Here is a 22,608-nt window from a genome sequence, read left to right as displayed (position 1 = left end):
GGTTTGCTCTTGGCCAATAGGAGAGCACTAGTGCTTCCCTTGATCCAGACTTGATTCAACCTAGAGTGGTCAAATTAAGATAAGCTGTAGAGAAAAACTTGACATAATAGAAGAAAACTAACTGAAGTTTTGAAATCAGCATGCCTATCTAAGTCTAAAACAGCTGAAAAATCAAACTCAACAAGAGTTATGTTAAAAATTGTTCCCCGGTGAATTGACTGAAGGGCGATAGGGGACACATTTGTGGGGGATAGAATGTTCTATATCTTGACTGGGGTGGTGGTTACATGGGCATTCAAATCTGTTTATAACTCATTGAACTATATGTTTAAATGGATACATTTTATTGCTTATAAATTAAACTTCAGAGACTTCCGGCCAAGATGGAGGCGTAGACAGACATGCTGTGTCTCCCTCCACAACTAAGAAGGAATACAATCACCTCAAAACTAGAGACAACCAGAAGTTCCAGAAAACTGAGCTGCATGGAAGTCCAACAAACAAAGATATAAAGAAGAAATATTCATCCAGACAGGTAGGAGGGGCGGAGCCCAGGCAGAGTGTCTGTGGTGTGGTGGCAGCAGTAGCAGCAGCAGTGGCAGGCTGGCAGAAAGCACAATCACATGTCTTAAAAAGTGGGGAAGGACACCTGGGGGAGTGTTCCCAGCTCCTGACCAGACCACTCAGCTCATAGTCCCAACGCCAGGGAAAAATCAAGCCTCATTGCTTCCTACTGTGCAGACTTGTGGGGGTTGGGGCAGAGGAAGAAACTGCCAATCTCTCAGCAGAATCTGTTTGTTTAAAGGGTGCCATTAGTCCTAGAACATCCGCAGACCCACCCACCCTGGGAACGACGGCCAGGGCAACAACTAGAGAGGCGCCAATCCCATATGAAAGTGGGAGAAGTGCCTGGAAAGGGGGCAATTGCTGAGCAAGTGGCATTGTTCTCTCTCTGACCCCTCCCTCAAATACAGTGCCACAACTTAGTGAAACAGGTCGCCCTGTACTGACAAATACCTAAGGCTCTGCCCCTTAAATGTAATAGGAGCGACAGCTCTACCTAAGACACAGAGGCAAACAAACACAGGAGTCTGTCAAGATGAGGTGACAGAGAAGTATGGCCCAAAAGGAGGAATGGATCAAGGTTCCAGTGGGGGAATTAAGCAATGAGATATCCAACCTCATAGACGCAGAGTTTAAAACACTGGTGATAAATATCACAGGCTTGACAGATATGCTTGAGTACAGCAAACGCATAAGGGAAGAAGTGAAGGCTATGCTAAATGAAATGAAGGAAAATCCACACAAAACCAATGGTGAAGGGAAGGAAACTGGGGTTCCAATCCATGATTTGGAACATAAGGAAGAAAAAAACAGTCAACCAGTACAGAATGAGGAAAAAAGAATTGAAAAAAATGAGGGGAGGCTTAGGAACCTCTGCGACAACTTTAAATGTACCAACATCCGATTCATAGGGGTCCCAGGAGGAGAAGAGGAAGAGCAAGAAATTAAAAGCTTATGTGAAAAAATAATGAGGGAAAACTTCCCAAATTTGGCGAATGTAATAGACATACAAGTCCAGGAAACACAGAGAATCCAAAGAAGCTAGACCCAAAGAGGACCACACCAAGACACATAATCATTAAAATGCCAAAGGTGAAAGATAAAGGGAGAATCTTAAAAGCAGCAAGAGAAAAGCAGAGTTTCCTACAAAGGGGTACCTATAAGACTATCAGCTGATTTCTCAAAAGAAACTTTGCAGTCAAGAAAGGACTGGCAAGAGGTATTCAATGTAATGAAAAGCAGGGACCTACAACCAATATTACTCTATCCAGCAAAGCTATCATTTAGAATGGAAGAGAAGGCGAAGTGCTTCCCAGACAAGGTAAAGCTAAAAGAGTTCATTATCACTAAGCCATTATTATATGAAATGTCAAAGGGACTTATTTAAGAAAAAGAAGATAAAAACTGTGCACACTAAAATGACAACGAACTCACAACTATCAACAACTGAATCTAAGAAATGGAAACAAAATCCAACTCAGCAAACCAGAATAGGAACAGAATCATAGGTATGGGGATTATGTGCAGAGTTATCAGCTGGGAGGGGGTCGGGGGAGAAATGGGGAAATGGTGCAGGGATTAAGAAGCATAATTGGTTGGTACAAAATAGACAAGAGGAGTTTAGGGATAATATAGGGAAGGATGAAGCCAAAGAACTTATTTACATGACCCATGAACATGAACTAAGGGTGGTAGGATTGCTGGGAGAAGGGGGTACTGGGCAGAGGGGGAAAAAGGGGAAAAAATTGGGACTACTGTAACAACATAATCAATAAAATATAATTTTTAAAAAACTCAGGAATAATATTAGAAAATTAAACTTCAAAAATTTTATTTTAAAATGAATCAATAAAACTACCACCAACCAAATTAGAAGAAAATTAATCAATTTCACATCCTGTGTAATTTAGAAAAAAAAGACATTTGTCTACATTTTTAATATTCATGTATATGTTGTCTCATACACATTGCCTATTTATAATATATTTAGGACTCTGAAATTTGCCCATCTTTAAATGGATGATCTCTTCATTTGAACTACTCCATAGTTGGTTCTCAGGAGGCACATTTACCTCTTGTATCTACAAACTTGTTGAAATAACAGTTGTGTGACCCACAGAGAAAAGGAATCCATCATTTCCCAGAGACCAGGAAGGTATTGCAAGAGTGGTCTAGACATTTTTATCAATTTCTAGAGGATAGAAATCAGGTGTGATTGTATTGATCCAGAGCAAGGAAAGCCTTAATCCATAGAGCATACAGGAAATGGTTAAAGTCAAAACAGGTCCACTGAGGGATGTGATGAGTTTAAGGTTCTCTCAGATACTCAAGCACAGAATCAGAAGGTGTGATGTGTGAATAGGTGGGTGGAGAAGGAGTAATTAGGGTAATTAATTAAAGGACTATCTTTGTGCTTCAAGAATCTATTGCTATATAACTAGCCTCCCTAGTTTAGTGGTATTAAAAAAAAAAAACTTTTAATTATGCTCAATGAGTCTGTGCTCCAGAAATTTGGAGAGAGCACAGCAAGGATGACTTATCTCTGTTTCACAATGTCTAGGGAAATAATGGAAATTTTAAGAAATACTCAGGCAATAAAACGTCACTGAACCAGCTGGAGGTGACTTGAACGGCTGGTCCTAGGATCATCTAGAAGATTCTTCATTTACATTTTAGCACTTGAATTGGGGTTACCTGAGCCTGGGCTCAGCTGGGACTGTCATCTAGAGCACCTAAATATGGCCTGTCCATATGGTGTGGGCCTCTTCAAACGATGGCATCCTCAGGGCTCTCAAGATGAATATTCCAGAAAGTAAGACAGACATTGCATAGCCTCTTATGACTGAGCCTTTAAAGTTATATAACACAACTCTGTCATACTCTTTTGGTCAGAAAGCCACAAGCCCAACTGGATTCAAGTGTAGGGGACATAGATCCCCAATTCTTGATGAGGGAAGTGTCAAAGAATTTGTGATCATGTTCGAAAACCACCCTCATCTAGAACAAGTGAATCAGTTGGTTCCTTTCCATTGCCATCAATTGACTAGTGGTTTTCCCAAGACAGAACCAGAAAAATGGTCCTTAAAGCAAGTGAGAATCTGTCTAGGGAGGCTTCTAACTTCTGCTATAGGAGTTTGTGGCTGAGAAAGAAAAGTCTGAGCTTTCACTGACTGGAATTTCACAATGGCTAATATTGTGAAATATGATATTACAGTCCCTCTTTATTTTGCCTTTGGGGACTCTACAAAACTGACTACACATCCTATAGTGAAGCTTATCCATCTACACACCCTCTGTACCTACACAGAGCCAGCAGTGAACTCTCCTGTTTAGAGGGATTTGGAGAAGCAGACCTGCAAAGAAAATTCAGGTTAGTCATCATGTTACTCAGCCACTAGTTCAGGTGTATGAGCATGCTCCTAAGACTACCAGACATTTGAGGATCCTTCCCAAAGGTAGGATCAAAATGGGTAGACAGAACAGCTATCTACCAAGTAACCAGAGATAATTCAGATAATAGAAACGAACTTTAAAAATTTTTAATTAGTATCCTTAAGAGTTTATAAGGACAAAACCATAAAACCAGAATGGATGCTATTTTATAAAGGTGGTGGTGGGGGCAATCAATAAAAAAATTAATTGTTTAAAAATGTTAATGTGACTTTCAAAATGTAAAATATATTAAAAGAACTGATGCCACAAGTTCCCAGTATCCTTCCCAGCCTCCTCTGACCACTGTTGGTCCCTGTGGGGATGACACAATCATTGAGGATACCACCCAAGCTTCTCTCATGTCAGTGGTCAGTGATGAACTGAGATGGTGGTGAAGGGGCAATTGATTGCACCCAGGCAGAGCTCATTGTCCTGAAACGAACAAAGGAAGACCTGAAAAAAAAAAAAAAAAAAGACTACCAGAAACTGAAAGAGATGGTTACCCATTTAGATCAAGAAGTAGATGAAGTTGGTAAAAACATAGAACTTTTCATAAAGAAGGATGAAGAACTGCTCTGGAGAAAATGGAAAATCAATCTGAAAACAGCAATATTAATGAAGTTATCACTCCCACAACCCTGCTATACAAGCAGATACTGAATCTATACAAAGAGGAAAATGCTAGTGAAGACACTATCTTTTACCTGGAAGAAGCCATGAGACAGGGAGTAATATATCTGAATGCCTTCCTAAAGCATGTATGTCTTATCCCTTGAACAGTTCCAGCTGGGGCCAGTCTCAGTGACCTCTGCTGACCTCAGTGATACCAGCTGGAGACTGAGGTCTTTTTAAAGCATTCTTTTCTTCTCTTCCTTTCTCTAATCAGTAGGTACCCAGAATAAGCTACTGCAGTTTATCATTTAAGCATAAAATATTTTGAAACAACAATATTTTTGAATCAAAACTAGTTTTTCTTTTGGTAAAGACTGGCTTTTATTAATGCACTTTCCATCCTCTGTAAACTTTTGGTGCTGAATGTTGGGTCTGACTATGCTAAATAAAATTTGTCTCATTAGGAAAAGACACTGAAATACTAAAATTGATAAGGTGATGACCAAAATAGAAACTTGAGAGACATAAGGAAGAGTAGTAGCATTCAGCATTCAGAGCAGAAGGAAAAAGTCATGGAAAATATGATGGGCAAAGTAAAAAGTATGGCTAAACTAACAACCAAATGAGACATAAAATAAGAATATTTTCCAGCAAACAAAAGCTCCAGAATTTTACCTCTCACTTAACCTTTGTTAGGAAGCTACTTAAGAATGTACTTCAGCAAAATGAGAGTAAAATCTAAAAAAGAAGTTGGTTAAATTAACACTGAAGTCCAATTAAAAGAAATCACAAAAGCCAACTAAGCAAGCAGGCTTAAAATTAAATGATCCAAATTTTAAAGAAAGGGAGTAAAAGAAAGAGAGTTCTAAGGTCTCCAAGAAGAATAGAATTAATTGCAAGTCATGTAAAAAAATGTGTCTTCATATGTTGTTATTATGAAGAAGAAGGTACCTACTGAGTTTCCTGACAAGGAAAGAAATGTAATTTCCAACTCCAAGAAAGAAATTCGTACAAGAAAGGTATTGTGAATACATGAATGCAAACTCAAATGTTGCATAGTTTTTTTTAAAGGATGATGTTTAAGATAACAGATGCATTTTATCTTTAAGAACATTATCTTTGAATGATGTTAAACCAATAAAGGATAATATTTCTAGCACATTATTTGGCTCTCCAGCGAGCAATATTCACTCACTAACCATAATAATATAAATGATATTTATTGTTTTTTCACATTTAGACTCAACCTAAAAATAAAAGACAACTAAAAGATTGTGATAGACTAGAATGTAAATGTTTTTAATGTTGACAGTGTAAAAATCAAGTTATATCTGAGAGAAGTTTAAAAGTAGAAGGTGGCCCTAGCTGATGTGGCTTGATGGATTGAGCACCAACCTGTGAACTGAGGCATTTCTGCATGGATCCTTACATATTTCTGAGGTTCTGGTGTGGGTAAATATCTTCATTCTAGGTGGAAAACTGGAATGTGGGAGAGCATAGGCCATGTTCCTGATCACACAGCACACTAAGCGTGAAGCTGGGGAGATACTCAGGCCTCCAGGCCAAGCTCTCTAGAAAGTAGGAAGAACAGGAGAAGGGAAGGAGGGAGTAGATGGAGGGTGTGAGGCCCCACTGCACTTTAATTACACTTCTGATCCCGTGAACAGGTAAGAAACTAACTACTCTCCACTTATGTAGTCATTTGCAAAGTGAAAAATTAACATAACTACTTGGGTGATAGCCTCTCCCTATGTTTTTGGCTAAAAACTATCTGGTTCTTTGGGGAAAAGGTTTTTGTTGGCTGGTTGGTATTAATGGCTGCTTTGGCCCCACAATTCCCTCAGCTCTCTGCACTATGGTTTAACACAGGCCAAGCCAAAATGTGTTACTGGTGTGTTATCGTGCTTTAATTCTCAAGTTCTTGAATGCTGAGGGTGAGGGGTTAGTATCTTCCAAGCACATGCTAAAGAAATGTTTTTGTGTTCAGTTGGCCCTGGCTGCTGTACTGATTCATGCTCATCACCTGCTCTCCCTACCCTGAGCACAGAAATTACTTAAAATATATTGCCTGACAGAAGAACTGGGATTGGGTGAGCCACACAGACAGAGCAACTAGTATTTCTTAGTAGCACTGCATGCCCCTGAGAGGGGACAGGTGCTTCGCTTCTAACCAACACAGCTCCCACAGCTGGTGGCCTCCCGCATTGCCTTTGAACACATACTACGTTGAGTCAAATTAGCTCCTGATATTGCAAAAATCTCCCACCCTTTCTTTTTTTTTTTTTCCGTCAAACAACAGTAGGTAAAAATCTTATACAATCAAGATTTCCTCTCCACTAACTTGAAGCCAGAGAAACATGGATCTTCCCAGGTTTGAAAAGGACACTTCTAAATCCATAGCCAAGTCTATGGACTGAAAAATAGCTGGCTCTTTTGTTTTTCTACTTCCCTTTATCTTCAGCATTTTAATTTTTAGAAAGACTAAAGGGAAATGAAGCAGCTATCCCCCATGTTGCCATTACCAGTTTTCTGACAGCATAGAACACATCAGTTTTCTGCATATGGTTATAGCATAGACACCAGATTCTAATGTAATAACTGTGTGATTTAGCCAGGGTCTTATTTACAGAACCTTAAACTCAAATACATGGTCTAGTTGTCTGATTTCTGAAATCATGTGGTAGATAAACACTTCAAACACAGAAAAGGCCCACACCATTTTGGAGGCCCTGTGATGCACACTGAGATGATCCCTGCAGCTTGGATTGTCCTTTTAGGTTTCCTGGTCAATAAAATGAGGATGTATTTGCCTCCTGCATATATCTGGCTACTAATCCAAATGGCATAATTTAAAAAATAAACTTAGCACCCACTGACTTGCATTTCTTTATACTGTCTCTTCAGTGGATGGAGTAGAGAGATTGGAAGGGAGTAGGGATTTTCTGGCACAGTTCTATACATTGTACAAAGTGATGAGTTCTTATCTTATGCAGGGTTGGTGCTAGAAATTGATGAAGTAGGAATTCCATATGAGCCATTCTTCTAATTGGCATCTTTAGCTTCAGCACACCCAGTTACAAAGATCTTAAGTGGTTACTCATGTTCCTTGCATCATGTCCAGACCCCACATGCCCACTGTTGGCAACCATCTCCCCACTCTCTTGCTCTTTATATTTCAATTTTACTGAGGTGGCTCAAACTGGGGACTTCTGTCCTCTAAGCCAGCACTTCTCACACTGCAACATGCATGAGTCACATGGGGGTCTTGTTAAGGTGCAGGTTCTGATACAGCAGGTTGAGAGCAGGGTCTGGACCACATGGGTAAATAGCAGCCTGTAGAGTGCATCTCTACAGCCCTCAGAGGAGTGACTCCCATTTTGTACTTACCAGGCTGAGATAAGGAAAAGATATTTTGAGCCACTTTAATTCTTCCTGGAAAACTGTAGAAATACAGCTGAATTTCTCTCTATGATAATGAATGAAACAGAAAGCTCACATCATCAAAATCTACAGATAACCCCAAACAATGTTTTGCCATTAGTTTCAACCTCCTGCATCTGAGTTCTTATCAGCATAGCCAGATGGATTGAGAGCTGCTTTACCTCCATCCCTTTCTGGTGGAGAGTCAACCTGACAGCTCCACAGTGACATGAAGATGCGCGTACGTTGCCATGTCTTTAGATTTTTCCTGGAGAAGCCAAGTCTTGGTGTTGTGGAAAAACCCCTCCCCTCAAAAGTGCAATGTACATCTTGACAATTGTTGTAGTTAACAAGAAACAAAGGGGGGGAAAAGAACTCTGAGGAGGCCAAACAACCAGAATAAAACAGCAGTCAATATCCAGCATAAGATAAACGGGCAATACAGAAAAGATTCAGCTTTTCCTTTGTGTTAGGAGTATTTGTTGCAGAATCACTAAACTCCCTATTTTGTGCATATCCAAAGAACGGCAAGATAGTTCTCTTAACCAACACCCAAAATCTAATAAGTATGGTTACCAGGTTTAGTAAATAACAATACAGGGCACCCAGATAAATTTCAACAACAATTATATTTCCCAGGTGATATTTGAGATTATACTTATATTTTAAAATTACTTATTGTTCACCTGAAATTTAACTGTGTCTAGTATTTTATCTGTAACTTTACTAATAAGCCAACTCCAAGTTGTGAGAGACTAGTTACTATTAAAATTAATATGTAATAATAACAACTAACATTGTAATTGCATTTTTGTTTTGTTTAAATAACATTTTTTATTGAAGTACCAAGTATATTCAGGAAAGTGCCCTTATCATAAGTACAGTTCAATGACTTTTCACAATTGAGCACTTCCAGTCCAGGACCCTGATCAAGAAACAGAAAAGTCCTGGCCCTTTCAGACTCTGCCCCTAGCCCAAGGAGAACACTATTCTGGACTTCGAACACATCAGTTACTCTGCTCTGCATTCAGACCTTACATAAATAGGATTGGGTTGTATTTTTAAGCTAAAAACAAAAACAAAAAACTGTGAGAGACAGAGGGACAGAGAGAAGGGGACAGAGTAACAGAATGTTTATCCGATTATTGGATTGTTGTGTAAATCCATGTTTCAGGGTAGAGCGGACACTGCCTGTTCCCAGCCTGTGGCCCTTCACCCTTACGACTTCAGTTCCAACTGGCCTGACTTCCAATTGCTGGAACCTGCATTTCTCTGTCCCAGGTTCTCCTTAGTCACTGTGGGGGGACAGGAAGTGCCAGGGAATTAACACTCCTGGGTGCAGCCCTCAACCAATGAATGGGAGTGGGTGGATAAACCCCAGCTCCCCTCCAACTGGGTGAGACAAGGGGAGAGGCGTGTTCTACATGGTCTCCCAGAGCTCCCCACCAGGATTACACCCCAGCTATTCCTGATGCAACTTGCTTATTGTCCCTGCCTTACTTCTCCCACCCCCTAACAATGTTTCCTAGAATCACCTCCCAAGTAAGCTATGTGCCACAGGCTCTGTTTCTGAGCAAATCCAAGCTGACACATCCGGTTACATCGGAAATTACCCTAAATGTGCCACATTTATTCAACAGACTTGTACCTACTGCTGCTAAATGCAGTGCTCGGTGCTGGCAAAGCAGTGCCTGGCGGTAAAAGCAGACTCTACTCCTTGAGTGAGTGGGCGAAGTGAGCACAGCAGGCGCAGTCCAGTGTTTCCTCCCTAAGGCACAACCGACTCCCGACAAGTGTGAGAACACTCTGAGCTACTATATTTTGAAGACCTTGCAGGCAATAATTTACATTTAACATGAAAATGACTGCACATAATATTATGGGTGATTGAGAAGACACTTCTGAGCCCCCGGCACTCGGTTTGTTATGAACCTCGGTGGTAATAAATGAAAATAATGATCAATGAAAAGCATTCAGATCACTGTATGTATGCACTGTCCAGATGAGCCTCAATTTTAGTTAATATCTCTCCAGTAGCAGCTTGTTTACTTGTCACTTACTTTCTTCCCATAAAACTAGAACTCAAAATGAGATTTCTTTAAAAATTAAAAACATGAATTCATTTTCATGTTTGTGAAGATTAATGAGCAGGGGCTTGTGTCTTGGGGAGGGGGCGGGGAAGCTGGAGGGGCACCGAGGTTAAGTCAATAAGACCGGGACCGTCCAGGTGGTGGGGGCTGGGCCAATCGGCCCACTGGACATGTAGACACACAGGAGCAAGCTCTGCTGAACATCCACGCTATGGACCTGGACGTGGAGGGGTGGCAGCGGGACCCTGCTTTCAACGGCCTGCCAAGGGTCTTGGGCGTGGATGTGTCCTTTGTGAAGGACTACAGTGTCAGAGCCTGCGCCTCACTAATGGTGCTCGGTCACCCTAAGCTCAAGGTGGTATATGAGGACTGCTGCGTGGTTAGCCTGATGGCGCCCTACCTGTTGGACTTCCTGGCCTTCTGAGAGGTGCCCTTCGTGGTGGACCCTGTGCAGTGGCTGCAGGAGAAGGAGCCCAGTCTCGTGCCCCAGGTCCTCCTTGTGGATGGAAATGGGGTGCTCTACCACCAAGACTTCTGGGTGGCCTGCCACCTGAATGTCCTCACAGACCTGCCCTGCATTGGAATAGCCAAGCAAAGCAACTCCTGCAGGTACAGGGGCTGGAGAAAAACTTATACAAGAAGATATGCCTCCTGCGGGCTTGGAGGAGAATCCTGTTATCTGACGGATGGTTCCAGGGCCATCTTGGGCATTGCCCCGAAGAGCCACAGCCACAGCACCAAGTTCCTCTATGTCTCTGTAGGCCACAAAATGAGCCTGGAGGTGGCCGTGCTGCTGACCCGCAGCTGCTGCAGCTTCTGGAGCTCAGAGCCGGCAGGCCAGGCTGACATTTACTCCTGAGACTACATCCTCTGGACCCTGGGAGCCCCACCTACCCCCACCCACAACCCCGCAGCAGGGCAGGAGAGGAGCTGAAAACCGCGGAGGCCAAAGGCATGTCCCAAGGAAGGCATCAAAGAGCCTATGGGTGTGGGTAGGCCCCTGAGGCCAACAGCCAAGGCCCCAGAACATGCCAAAAACCCCAGACCCAGGAGCCCAGGAGCAGTAGGGCAAGAGCTGGGGGCCCAGCTGACCTGGCTGCCCTAAAGACTCAAGCCCCTCCCTCCACCTGCTCTGGCCTCAGAACAGTAACTGGCCCTGGGGCTCCTCTATAGGAATGGACCCCCAAACAGCGGGTGGTATGCTCAGACTCTGAGAACAAAGGACAGAGCAAACAGCTTTGATCATGCATGGTGACTGCCCCTCCTGCTGCATGGTCATGAGGCCTGGGGCAGCCTGGAGTATGCTCAGCAGAAGGCATCTCAAGTGCAGAGGCCCACCCAGACTCAGACCCAGACAGCATGGAATGGCTTCCCCAGAAGCCACCAGAGGGGATTCAGTGTTCCTGGTGGGGAAGGGGAGGATCGTTTCTTTCTAAAAGTGCCCTTGTGGGCTCACAACAACTAGACCACAGGGACATCCACAACTTCTGCCGCATCTCCTTTGGTACATATGCCATTCTTTCTGGGGGAAAGAAATGAATAAACAGAAGTTCATTATATTTTCAAAACCATATTGCCTTTTTACATTGTCTGATTATTACTCTCCATTTTTTGACAGTAAACTTCTAGAAAGCAAGAGCCATTTGTATTTTAGTGAATTTTCCCAGAATAGAAGTATTTTTTAAAAGTGAACTGGAATAATAGACAGTAGAGCCAAAACTTCACCATTGGAGGGAAACTCAAGTTAGCCCTCACCTATTTTGAACCCTAGTGCCACTGACTGGGGTTCTGTGGGGGACAATCCAGAGCCCCACCTTTTCTACATACTGTATGGTTTTCTTTTCTGAGATGAGAATTGGCTATGGAAATGTGTCAGCTCAGAAGCTTAGAATTAAACTCATGCTAAGATTTTTCAAATCCCTTTTCCATGACATTTGTGTGAAATAACATTTCTCTGAGACTATAGCAGTTTATGTTTTGTCATGTAACTATTATAGTGTTCTGACTGCTTCAGCAGTTATTTTTTAAAAGGCACATTGCTCACAAGCTGAGGGTATTTGTACTTTTTAAAATGTGTCTGCAATGTCACATTTCATTCTGTATCAAGAAAAGTCATCATATATATTATAGTGTATTATATACACACTATATATCTTCATATATGTGTGTATAATATCATCTGTAAATAGCTACATATAGACTTGCAATACATATCCACATATAATTTTATCATAAACAACTACTTCTAGCCTCCTAAGGAGTCAGATTTCTAAAAGATTATCACTACGCATTTGAATAAAGGTGGATGTTTTCCTCTGTTTTGGGAGTATAGGGTTTTTAAAATTTGTTTGTTTTTGCATTATGCCTCTCTGAAACTAAATCAAATTATAAGAAGGAAACTGAAACTGCATATTTAATAGAAAAGTGCAAAATATATTCCAGAAATAGAAAAGAAATATCAAAATGAAATTCTACCTGCGAGGGATTCCTAGAGCTGTAGGGGGCAAAAAGAGCCTCTGGCTTTAATTTATGGAGGAGTTTGCCAGCAGATGGCCCTTTGTAACTGGCACTATCTGTATTATTGATTAATGAGGTCAAGGGCAGAATTACTCACTGTTGGTTTCCTCCCAGGACCCCTGTTCTGGTCTTTTCACCAGAATCTCTTGTCTTTCTCCCTTGCATCCATTTTGCAACATGCTAAGGAAACATTGTCTTCTTCTCATCAATGCTTTCCCTTTCTAGGTTGGGTGACACCTGCCAACAGATGCCAAAGAGCCTCCTTTTTTTTTTATGCAGAGGCTCTAACATGTTCCTCCAGCCTATAACTATGTCCAGGGTCTGAGTCAGATGGCTGTTAGTCTCCATCTCAAGATAATAGACCCTTCACCAAGAAGCAAAGGGAATTACTTAGCCTCCAATCATCAGTATATTCATGTTTGGACAGGGGACATTCAATCACCAAACAGTGAGCTATATTGGTGTTGTGCTGGTGTTTTTTGTTGTTTTTTTTTTTTAACTAAACTAGCTGAACAGAGTAGTTTGAAATTCAACTAACTTATTTTTTTCTGTTAGAATATGTCCATACCATAACTATATTCACATCCATATTTATGTTCCTTACGGCAACTCCCTTCTGCTTTGATTGCTTGTGCCAAATCTCTTCAAAGCAGTATATTTTCAAATTGAGCTGTAGTCCTGCTTTTTTTGTCTTTCACCTTCAACTCTTTCCTCCGTTGGCTACCATTACTAACACACCTAACAACTTAAAGTCATAGGGAAAAAAAAAACTTTCCAGGAGGCCCTCATAAATGGGTGTCTGCTTTTTATTCTTGTCTGCAGTGAGGCACTGTTAGCATAGTGTGGGGGAACAGGAGCTTGAGACTCAAGCTTCCTGGATTCAAATGTCAGTCTCTCCCCACTGCTAGTTGTACAATCTTGGTCAACTGCCTCAATTGCTGGCCAGTTAGGGTGCCAATGCCCACCTTATTAAGTTGCTGTAAGATTCAATGAGATAACCTTCTGGATCTTCTTATTTTCATGCCAGATAAGTATTTGCTGTTGTAGACAATTAAAGCAATAGGGGATGTACTTAGGGCTGCCTGTGCAGAGTGAGTGGGATGCTCCTGGGCACATGTGGGTCTGCACCACACAGAGAGGGTGCAGAACTTAGTGAAGTGTAGCTGTGCACATATGCAAGGCTACCCCACTGAATCAGAATGGCAAGGAAGTGGAAGCACACCACACTCTCCTACCTGGAACCTACTCCTTCAGGCCAGGTGACACATCAGGCACTGCGTGCACCTGCTCCAACTACAACCAGCCTGCCAAAACTATCCAACAAAGTACACAGAGACCACTTTTTCAAGAGTAGGAGAGATAGCTATTCCATCTAACTTATACAAATAGCACAGAAAGTCAAATAAAATGGGGAAACAAAATAGTGTGCCCCAAATGCAGGAAAAAGGAAAAAACCTTGGAGAAAAACCCTAATGAAATGGAAAATAAGTAACTCTCCTAATAACAAATTCAAAGAAGCAGCCATAGGATGCTCAACAAACTTGAGAGTAAAATAGAGGAACTCAGAAAGCACTTCATCAAATAGATAGAAAGTATAGTAAAGAACCAATCAGAGATGGAGTATAATAACTGAAATGAAGAATATATCAGAAAGAATGGACAGTAGATTAGTTAATGCAGAACTAACTAGAGACCTGTAAGACAGAATAGTGGAAATCACTGAATCACAACAGCAAAATAAAAAATAATTTTAAAAAATTAGGATAATATAAGAAAATCTCTGGGACAACATCAAGTGCCCTAACATTTGTATTATAGGTATTCCAGAAGGAGGAGAGAGAGAGAGAAAGGGACAGAAAGAATATTTGAAAAAATAATGGCTGAAAACTTTCCTAATCTGGGGAAGGAAACAAATAACCAGGTTCACTTCAGGAAGCACAGAGAGTTCCAAACATGATGAACCTGAAGAGACCCACATCAAGACATACTGTCATTATAACTGCAAAAGTTAAAAATAAAGAGACAATCCTGAAGGCAGCAAGAATGAAACAAGTGATATCCAAGGGAAACTCCATAAAGCTATCAGTTGATTTCTCAGAAGCAACTTGACTGGACAGAAGGGAGTAGTGGGAAGTATTTAAAAGGCTAGAAGAAAGGAATATACAACCTGGGATCCAGCAAGGTTATAATTCAGAATTAAATGAGATAAAGATTTTCTCAGATGAGCAAAAACTTAAGGAGTGCACAGGCACTAAACCAACCTTCCAAAAAATGTTAAAGGATCTTTTTATGCAGAAAATAAAGGTGCATAACCAGAAATAAGGAAATACAGGACAGAAATATTTTTGTTGTGATGAATGCTGGTCACAGAAAGGTAAGGTAGAGGTGGATATGAAGTAATGATCACAGCTCTCACTATAGGCACCACAGAAGCATCAACAATGCTTTAATTCCCTCTAGAGCAGCAATTTTCAACCACACTGGTGTGCCACAAGAATTTTTAAAACGTGCAATACCTGACTATTTAGTCAGGGGCACTGACCTCTTTTCCTTTAAATTGTCAAATTAAAAAATAACAGCAGCCAACACAACAATAGCTATCCGGTGGGTATAAATCAAAATTATACCTATTGTTTTGTCAGACTGGAAAAAAAATATGTTATATATTTTGCTGTGTCACAGAATTTAATAATTAGTTTATGTGTGCCATGAGCTGAAAATTGCTGCTCTAGAGTACGGAAAGAAATCACTCTCTGGCTGGACTCTTTCTTACTTGTCCTCCAGGTCATTGGTTCTATAGAAAAACAAAAAACAGAAAACAGTATTGCTAAGTGTAGGTTCTGAATCTGGAGCTGATATCTGATAACAGTGCAGACATTGAAAACTATGCTATTTATAAAGAGATAAAATATATCACTATCCATCCTCATTTGACATCTTAGGTATAGTGCAAAGTGTATTTCTTACCGCCATAAATCTAAATAGATAACTTGTATTATATTTTTATTTTAGTTTTTATTTTTGTTAAAGTTATACACACACAGAGCTTAAAGAGACAATCAGTTCTAGGTTTGTTATGAAACACAGCCATCTTCCAATCCCACCAGCGCCAGTTTCCCACTTTTCTGAGGCAACTACTTCATTAGTTTGGTTGTTCCTGATACTTACTCAGTATCTCTTAAATAACATACTTAGATGGTGGTTACTTGATTTTTTATTCTTAAACATTCTACAGTGACCTTACAGTGTGGAATAAGAGGGTTTAGGTTTATTTTAGCCCCACCTACCCCTACTGTCAAGTCCCCCATCTTCTCCAACTAGTTATATCGTAAGTTTGGTTAGACAGTAGTCTATGCTTAGTTTATTATGACTGTGACCACTATTCATATATATATAATAATTCATCTTCCTTTCTTGAAAAATTCTGTGTTTTCCCTGTGATTTATAATTACCTTTTTTATCGTTTATTCATTTTCTTAGTTTCCTATGTTCTGTTCCCAGAGCTCTCTAACCTCCTTTCCACGGGTTCAGAATTATCAGATATTCTATTAATTTTGTGCTTTTGGCATCATTACTTCTGAGTCCTCAGACCTCTAATCTGGCTATGTTATTCTCTAAGCCTGCTGAAAAAGCTTTATTTTGGAATCTCCTTTCACTGTCTTTTTAGGATCTCCCTCCACTATTCTGGAAATTTTCATCACTTATTATTATAGATTCTTATTATCTGGTGTAATGTTTTATTGTAACATACTTGTGTGTATGATGTGATTTACTCCCTTATTTGGGTGGAACACATCTCCTGGTAGCTTTTTGAGAAGGGATGCATGGGAACCAAATTTTTTGAAGCAAACCTTTATTTTTAATCTTTTCTTGTTTTTAATGAATAATTGATTCAGTTATCTTCAAAATTGTCTTCTAGCTTCCGGTGCTTTTGTTCAGAAATAAAATGTCATTCTGGTTTTGACCTTTTGTATATAATCATGTTTCCCTCCCTCTGGTAGTTTCTAGAACCTTTTGTGTCCTCATATTCTGGCAATTAATGATGATATGCCTTGCTGTACAACTTTTTTTCTTCATTGAACTGAATTCTCAGAGGGTCCTTTTACTCAGAAAAAAACCTGGCAATTTTCCTTGAATTACTCTTTTGATTATTTCTATGCCTCTCTTTTCTAGAACTTCTGTTCTTCAAATGTTTGGTATCTTGTTTTCTGTAAAGATGTGGGGTGTGCAGTCACCAGTCTGCTTGAAGTGATGGAGGAAGTTTGAGGATTAAATTCTTGAGCAGTCTTTCAGTTGTCCTGTTTCTAGGCTCACCTTCATCCCCACATCTAGAGCTTTAACCAATTGTTCTTCTGATTTTGAGCTTTCAAAATTTTGTTGCTGTGATCAGTTCTTCTATTCTTTTTCTTGTGGGTTTATGTCTTTTTATCTAATCCCTTTACTATTGTCTTGCTATAGTATAATGAGGAAGAGCAAAGGTAGTAATACATGTTCAACCTGCCATCTCCAACTAAAAGCCCAAGTGAATTTTTAAAATATTCATAATTGATATTTGCCACATGTTTCAAGTCCATTTGCCTAATTTTAATAAATAGAGTAAATATTCACAATCTTTTGTGATCTGCTGGACAATGAACAATCTGGTCTAACTTAATCTATTCTGTAGCAGGTGAATGATGATCATAGGTTCTAAGAGCTAATGATACAAGGACAGAAAGATAAAAGGGTAAGAAAATGCTTTATATTTGTTCTGAAGTGATTTTTTAGCATCAGTGCTCTTCATGACAACCCCATCATCTGTAGTTTAAATCTGCAAATACAAAACCTAGTAAGGCAAAATTAGCAACAGAAAATACTTAAGTGTCCATATAACAAGTGGAAGAATGTGTTAATGGAAAGAGATTGGACTCATTATTCATTTATCATTCTATTTAAGTCATATCTTTCATGTTATTTGAATCCAGAAAGCCTTCTCTGGTTTAACTTTGCCTGATCTCTTCTTTATAGACTGACACAGCAGTCAGGGAGAGAAAGACACCAAAAGATGCCTTGTCCCTGGGATCCCTTTTCCCTATTGTCTTTGGTGCAGCATGAGCCTCTCATTGGTCCAGCTGAGTGTCGACATTTCCCTCATCCTTTTTCACTTACCAGGCCAAGTGAAAAGGCAGCCAGACATATCCCATGGCCGTGGGGTAGTTGGCACTTTTCTAGGGAGGCAGGAAGAAGTTGCGAGTGACATCCAGAAAGCACCTCTGACATGGCATTGTGGACTCTCCTGTTTCTTTGTGAGGGTCTGCCAACATGGACCTACTCCACAAAGCAAAGAAAGAATACTAGGTGTTTCTCAAAAAGAGACTTTGAAGACTATACCAAGAAGAAATGACTCTTCCTTCAGAATAAGGGTCTTACCCTGGCATCCCTGGCTGCCTTTCCTTTCCCATATTCTCCTCTGTACAATGCCTAGTCCTGGCCCCTTTGCCTTCCTTTGTCACACCCAGAGGACTCCTTCCCTGCAGGAAGTCTGGACACCACTGCCAAGGCTGCCTTAGCCTCCAACAATATACTTATTGGCATAGGCTCAGTAAGGCTATCATATCTTTAAAGGGTCACCTCCAACTGCTAAGAACATTTTCTCCAGATCAATATGCAAATTGAGCTTTAGAAATTCTGATTAAACCAGGGTCAAGTGTCAACTAGGCCAGACATATAATCAAGATGAGAAAAGATGGCTAGGATAGGAGTGCTAATTGGGCTTGCCCATGCCTTTTCTGAAGGGTGGCTTTGGGTCTTCATTCCACACAGGAGCATGAGCTGTGGCATCTGTTAGGGTGTCAACAAGGACACAGGGTAAGATTGCTCATCCCATCCCCTTATGGGATGTTAGGAATACTAAGGCTGACCCATTCCCAAGAGACATGGGACTCCTCTGACAGGCGACAGTGCACCTGAACCTTCTTCAGACTGCCCTGCAGCCTGGGGTGCCTCCACCCAACCTCTCCTATCTCCAGGGTCAGACCCGAGTCAGATGGAATGCATTCAAAGCTCTCATGACTCCTTCCCATTTTCTCACCTGGGCTTCTCCCCCTAATAAAATTGTTGCAGATTTCATCCCATCTTGGCAACTGCTTTTCAGAAGGTCCAGATAAATATACCTAAAGACCTTTAATAAATTCATATTGACTGGCAGATTGACTGATCCAGGACAGAATACAGAAATACTAGGCTATGTTTTAGGTTTATTGCTGGCTGGGGCCACCAGAAGCTACATTTTCTCCTTTGCACAGTTGGATGTCCTGCTTCTTACTGTCTTTTCCCTGTTTTAATTCAGGTTGTGGCTCTTTCCTCCTGGTGCCTCCTGAGGGATTCAATTTACTATACGCTATCTGTGGTCGCACTCATCGTGGTAAGTATGTGATGGACACCTTGCCTGAGTTCCCTCACGTTGGACTCCTGACCATCCTTCCCACCACTCAGCGTTAGGCACCTGCCGCTTCTCTGTATGGAGTCGGTTCAAGGTGCCTGGTGATAAATGAGTGAATGGATGTCTACACATGGAGGCAGTCTTTCTTTCTTCCAGCTACTTTGATCACCCAGCACCCCAGCCTGATACTTTGGTGCTCAGAATAGGAGTGCTGACTGGTTATCTTGTTTCATGAGAGCTCCTGTTTTTGTTCTGCGATCCCCTTGACCATTCCCTCTCACTTTCTTTAGGGCTCCTCTGTAACTCCCCTCCTCATCAATAACCCTGGATTTTGACCTTGCTTCTTCTCCCTCTCACTCTCTATGCTCTCCCAGGACAGCCCTGTCCTTCCCATAGCACCCATTGTTATTGCCACCTTTGTACAGATACTCCCAACTGTGTTCTTAGCAGAGGCAGCTCCCTGCGGTCCAGTTATGGATACTAGAAATCTCCATGTACCAAACAACTCTACTAGACATCCTCACGTCCCAAATTCAACCTGTCTCTAAACTTAGGATGATCCTCCAAGACTAACTCTCTTTCTGTAGTTCAGCACTCATTCCTATCCTGCCACCCAGTCTGAGAATGATTAAACTGATCTTTCCTCCAACTGCCACTATACCCATTTGGCTTAACTGTCCTGTGGATCTTCATCTCACAGAAATCTCCCCAGTGTGCCCCTTCTTAGGCCATTTTAGTTGAGGTTTTTTTACATCTCCGGCCTGAACTGATGCAGCTCATCCCAGGTCAATATTGCAATGAATAGTGTCGCTGCCACCTCCCCTCCCTTGCCCCTTGCCCACAGTCAGTCTTCAGAGTGCTCCAAGTGGTATCTCTACAAAGAACACCTGCAAACACCAGTCTCTTGTTTAAATGGTTAGTGGCTCCATGTCACCTATGGCGACTAACCAAACCCCTTAGCTTGGCAACTGAGCCATCCAGGAGAAGGGTGGCAAAACAGAAAGAACTGAAATGGGAGTTTGGACATCTGACTCCTAATTCTGATCCCCCCTTATGGGCTCTAGTCACAATGGAGAAATAAATCTCTCCAGGTCTTAGTTTTCTTACCTATAGGTCACAGTGAAAATCTTAGGTTAGAACAACAGTCTCCTCATTCCAGGGTCATTGATAATTGGGAGAGTGAGACCTGCCCCAAGTAGTGGGGGATTCAGAGATCTCATGTTGGACCTGAAAATGCTGTTGAGCTTTTTGTTAGTAAACTGAAGGACACACTTGACTCTGTGTTCTTATTCTCAATAATTACCTGTGACAAAGATATGATCACCCCAAATTTAGAAGGCTTCTGTTCACAGAGCTGAGACCTTTCAAACACTATAGTGTTATATGCAAGTGAACTGTGCTCTTCTACCTGTAGGGTATTTTAGGGTAATTTCTGAAAGTTACCTTTTTGGGAGTGGGGGGTTGGGGGGAGGTGTACCGGGCAGGGGAGAGCAGCAGGGGGGAAATTGGGACAACTGTAATAGAGCAACAATTTTTAAAATAAATAAATAAATTAATTAATTAAATAAAAGGATATTTCTTGACAGTGGGGGGAGAAAAGGAGACATGGTTGAGGGGGTGGGGTAATTAATGCAGCTCTCTACTTTTGCTGAACTCCAGAAAGAGTGTCCACTCTCAGAAAAACAAGATGATGAGACAGCACAGCCCAGATCAACATGGCCAGGATACCGGATGTGGCAATCTCCACTCCCAGTAGCAGATTTGCTGGCATCAGCTTCTTTCTCAGTTTTCTCAGTTTTCAGCATAGACACCCCCTGGAGTACCTATATGTGAAATAACTTGTCTTGTGTGAAATTCATCTGGACATGTCCAAGATGAAACAGTTGTACTTGTTGCTAATGATGTGTGAGGGAATGAAGGGGTTTTGCAGCTTCAGGCTGCAGGTGCCACTTGCCCAAGGGGAGTCTTTGGGCAAAGCCATCTTCTAGCCCCACCTGCATGGGCAAAATGCAAAGCTGAGCAGACAGAACACTCAGGCTGCCAACAGCTCTACATTTCCCTTGATGGCAGCAACACGATTCTTTGCTCTTACCTAAAGGTGAACTCTGTGTTTAAAGACCAAATGTCAAGGCTAAAGTTTTGTGGTTTTTGAGAAAAATTACATTTCTCTACTGTTAGAAAGTAATGGAAAAAATAAACTTTGGGTCCTCAGAGCTTGGTTCTTTTTACTTTAGCTGGAGTTTCTCCAACTTCAGTGTGCACTGGAAATGCTCTGTGTGCTTACTTAAAATGCACAACAGAGATTTTAATTCAGTAGGTTCTAGGGTAGAACCCAGGAATTTGCAATTTACCCAGGATTCCTCCCCTTCCTGTGATTCTGATGCCAGCAGCATCACACTGCACTTTGAGAAACTGAACAATTGGGCACCATTTCCTCTGGCTACCCCTTTGTTTCAAGACAATGATAGTTTCTAGAGCAAATTTTGAGGTTCTCAAAGGTAAGGCATAGTGGTAGCTTGGTTGTCTGAATTTCTGACTGCTGTTCATTCGTGAGGTCATTTTCACATGAAACTTAAAACCAACACGAAGAGTAAAACAGTCTTCTACCCAGAAGCATTAGCACTTAGTGGCCCTTAACAATGGAGGTTTCTCAGTGTCCCCAGATCTGTTCCATGCCCCAGCACTAAGCCACATTTTTTTGTCAAGGTTTCCTATTCTCCTCTTCCTATGTTCCCCTTCTGGCCTTCGTTATATAATACTAAGCTTCTCTACAGGACCCTGCAATAGGCATTTAAAATTCCTGTATTTAAAAGGTTTCCTTCTATCCATAAATATCAACCATCTGAACAATTTATTTTAACTATTAGAGTTTTTTTACCCTCTTCCCCTTTTTATGATTCTGAAATATTCAGAAGACTGAACTGCCCGTCCCCTGGGGTGATACAATAAAGAGCTCATTCACCGAGAAGAAAAGTCTAGACTAAATAAGGCCAGATGCTACTTTTATATACACCCCTGGGAGCGGTCCTTCAGACCCAGCAGAGGAGCCAGGAGAACAATCCACACGGCCTGGGGACCCAAAAAAGAAGGAAAGATAACTTCTCCAGAGATGCTCATAACCACTGGGCCAGGGGAATGCTAACAGAGCATTATTACCTGAATTCTGAAACAACGAAATAGGAAGTTTATGCAGATGGACCTGGCCAAGACGGAAAACCATTAGAGTAAAACAAGTATGTACATTCTGAAACCAACAGAGCTTAACAGTTAACTTAGAGAAAAGGGATTCAATTCACTTTGGTCTTTGGGTTTCACCCAACCTTTGCTCTGTGCTATTTTCTAGTGTGTGTGTTGCCATTTTTAGGGAGAAAGCAGAAGAAATTAAGAACGTGCTATTGTCTAAAGCAGTTATAATTTCATGAATGTACAGTGTGTGTGTGTCAGTGCCTTTCCCTGCCCTGTCAAGCATCCTCTTTACCCTAGCAATATTTCCTGCAGTGAAGGCTCAGGCCCTGAAGAAACAGAATGTGGCCAGGGTGGCGGCCTCGTGGT

General features: G+C 41.3%; 1 protein-coding gene and 1 pseudogene across 1 annotated transcript in view; both read left to right on the top strand.

Moving 5' to 3' along the window:
- Positions 1-22,608, top strand: part of SLC24A3 (solute carrier family 24 member 3) — a 610,095-nt gene that overhangs the window by 520,830 nt on the left and 66,657 nt on the right. The window contains exon 7 of the mRNA XM_090285998.1: positions 18,964-19,038. Coding sequence (XP_090142124.1) covers positions 18,964-19,038 — 75 coding nt within the window. The remainder of the gene's footprint in view (positions 1-18,963; positions 19,039-22,608) is intronic.
- Positions 10,330-11,052, top strand: LOC150003120 (endonuclease V pseudogene; annotated as a pseudogene).

This window comes from Furipterus horrens, unplaced genomic scaffold (genome assembly GCF_987537825.1).
Source record: "Furipterus horrens unplaced genomic scaffold, mFurHor1.1.pri manual_scaffold_8, whole genome shotgun sequence".
NCBI lineage: Eukaryota > Metazoa > Chordata > Mammalia > Chiroptera > Furipteridae > Furipterus > Furipterus horrens.
This window is presented reverse-complemented; position numbering and strand designations above follow the sequence as displayed.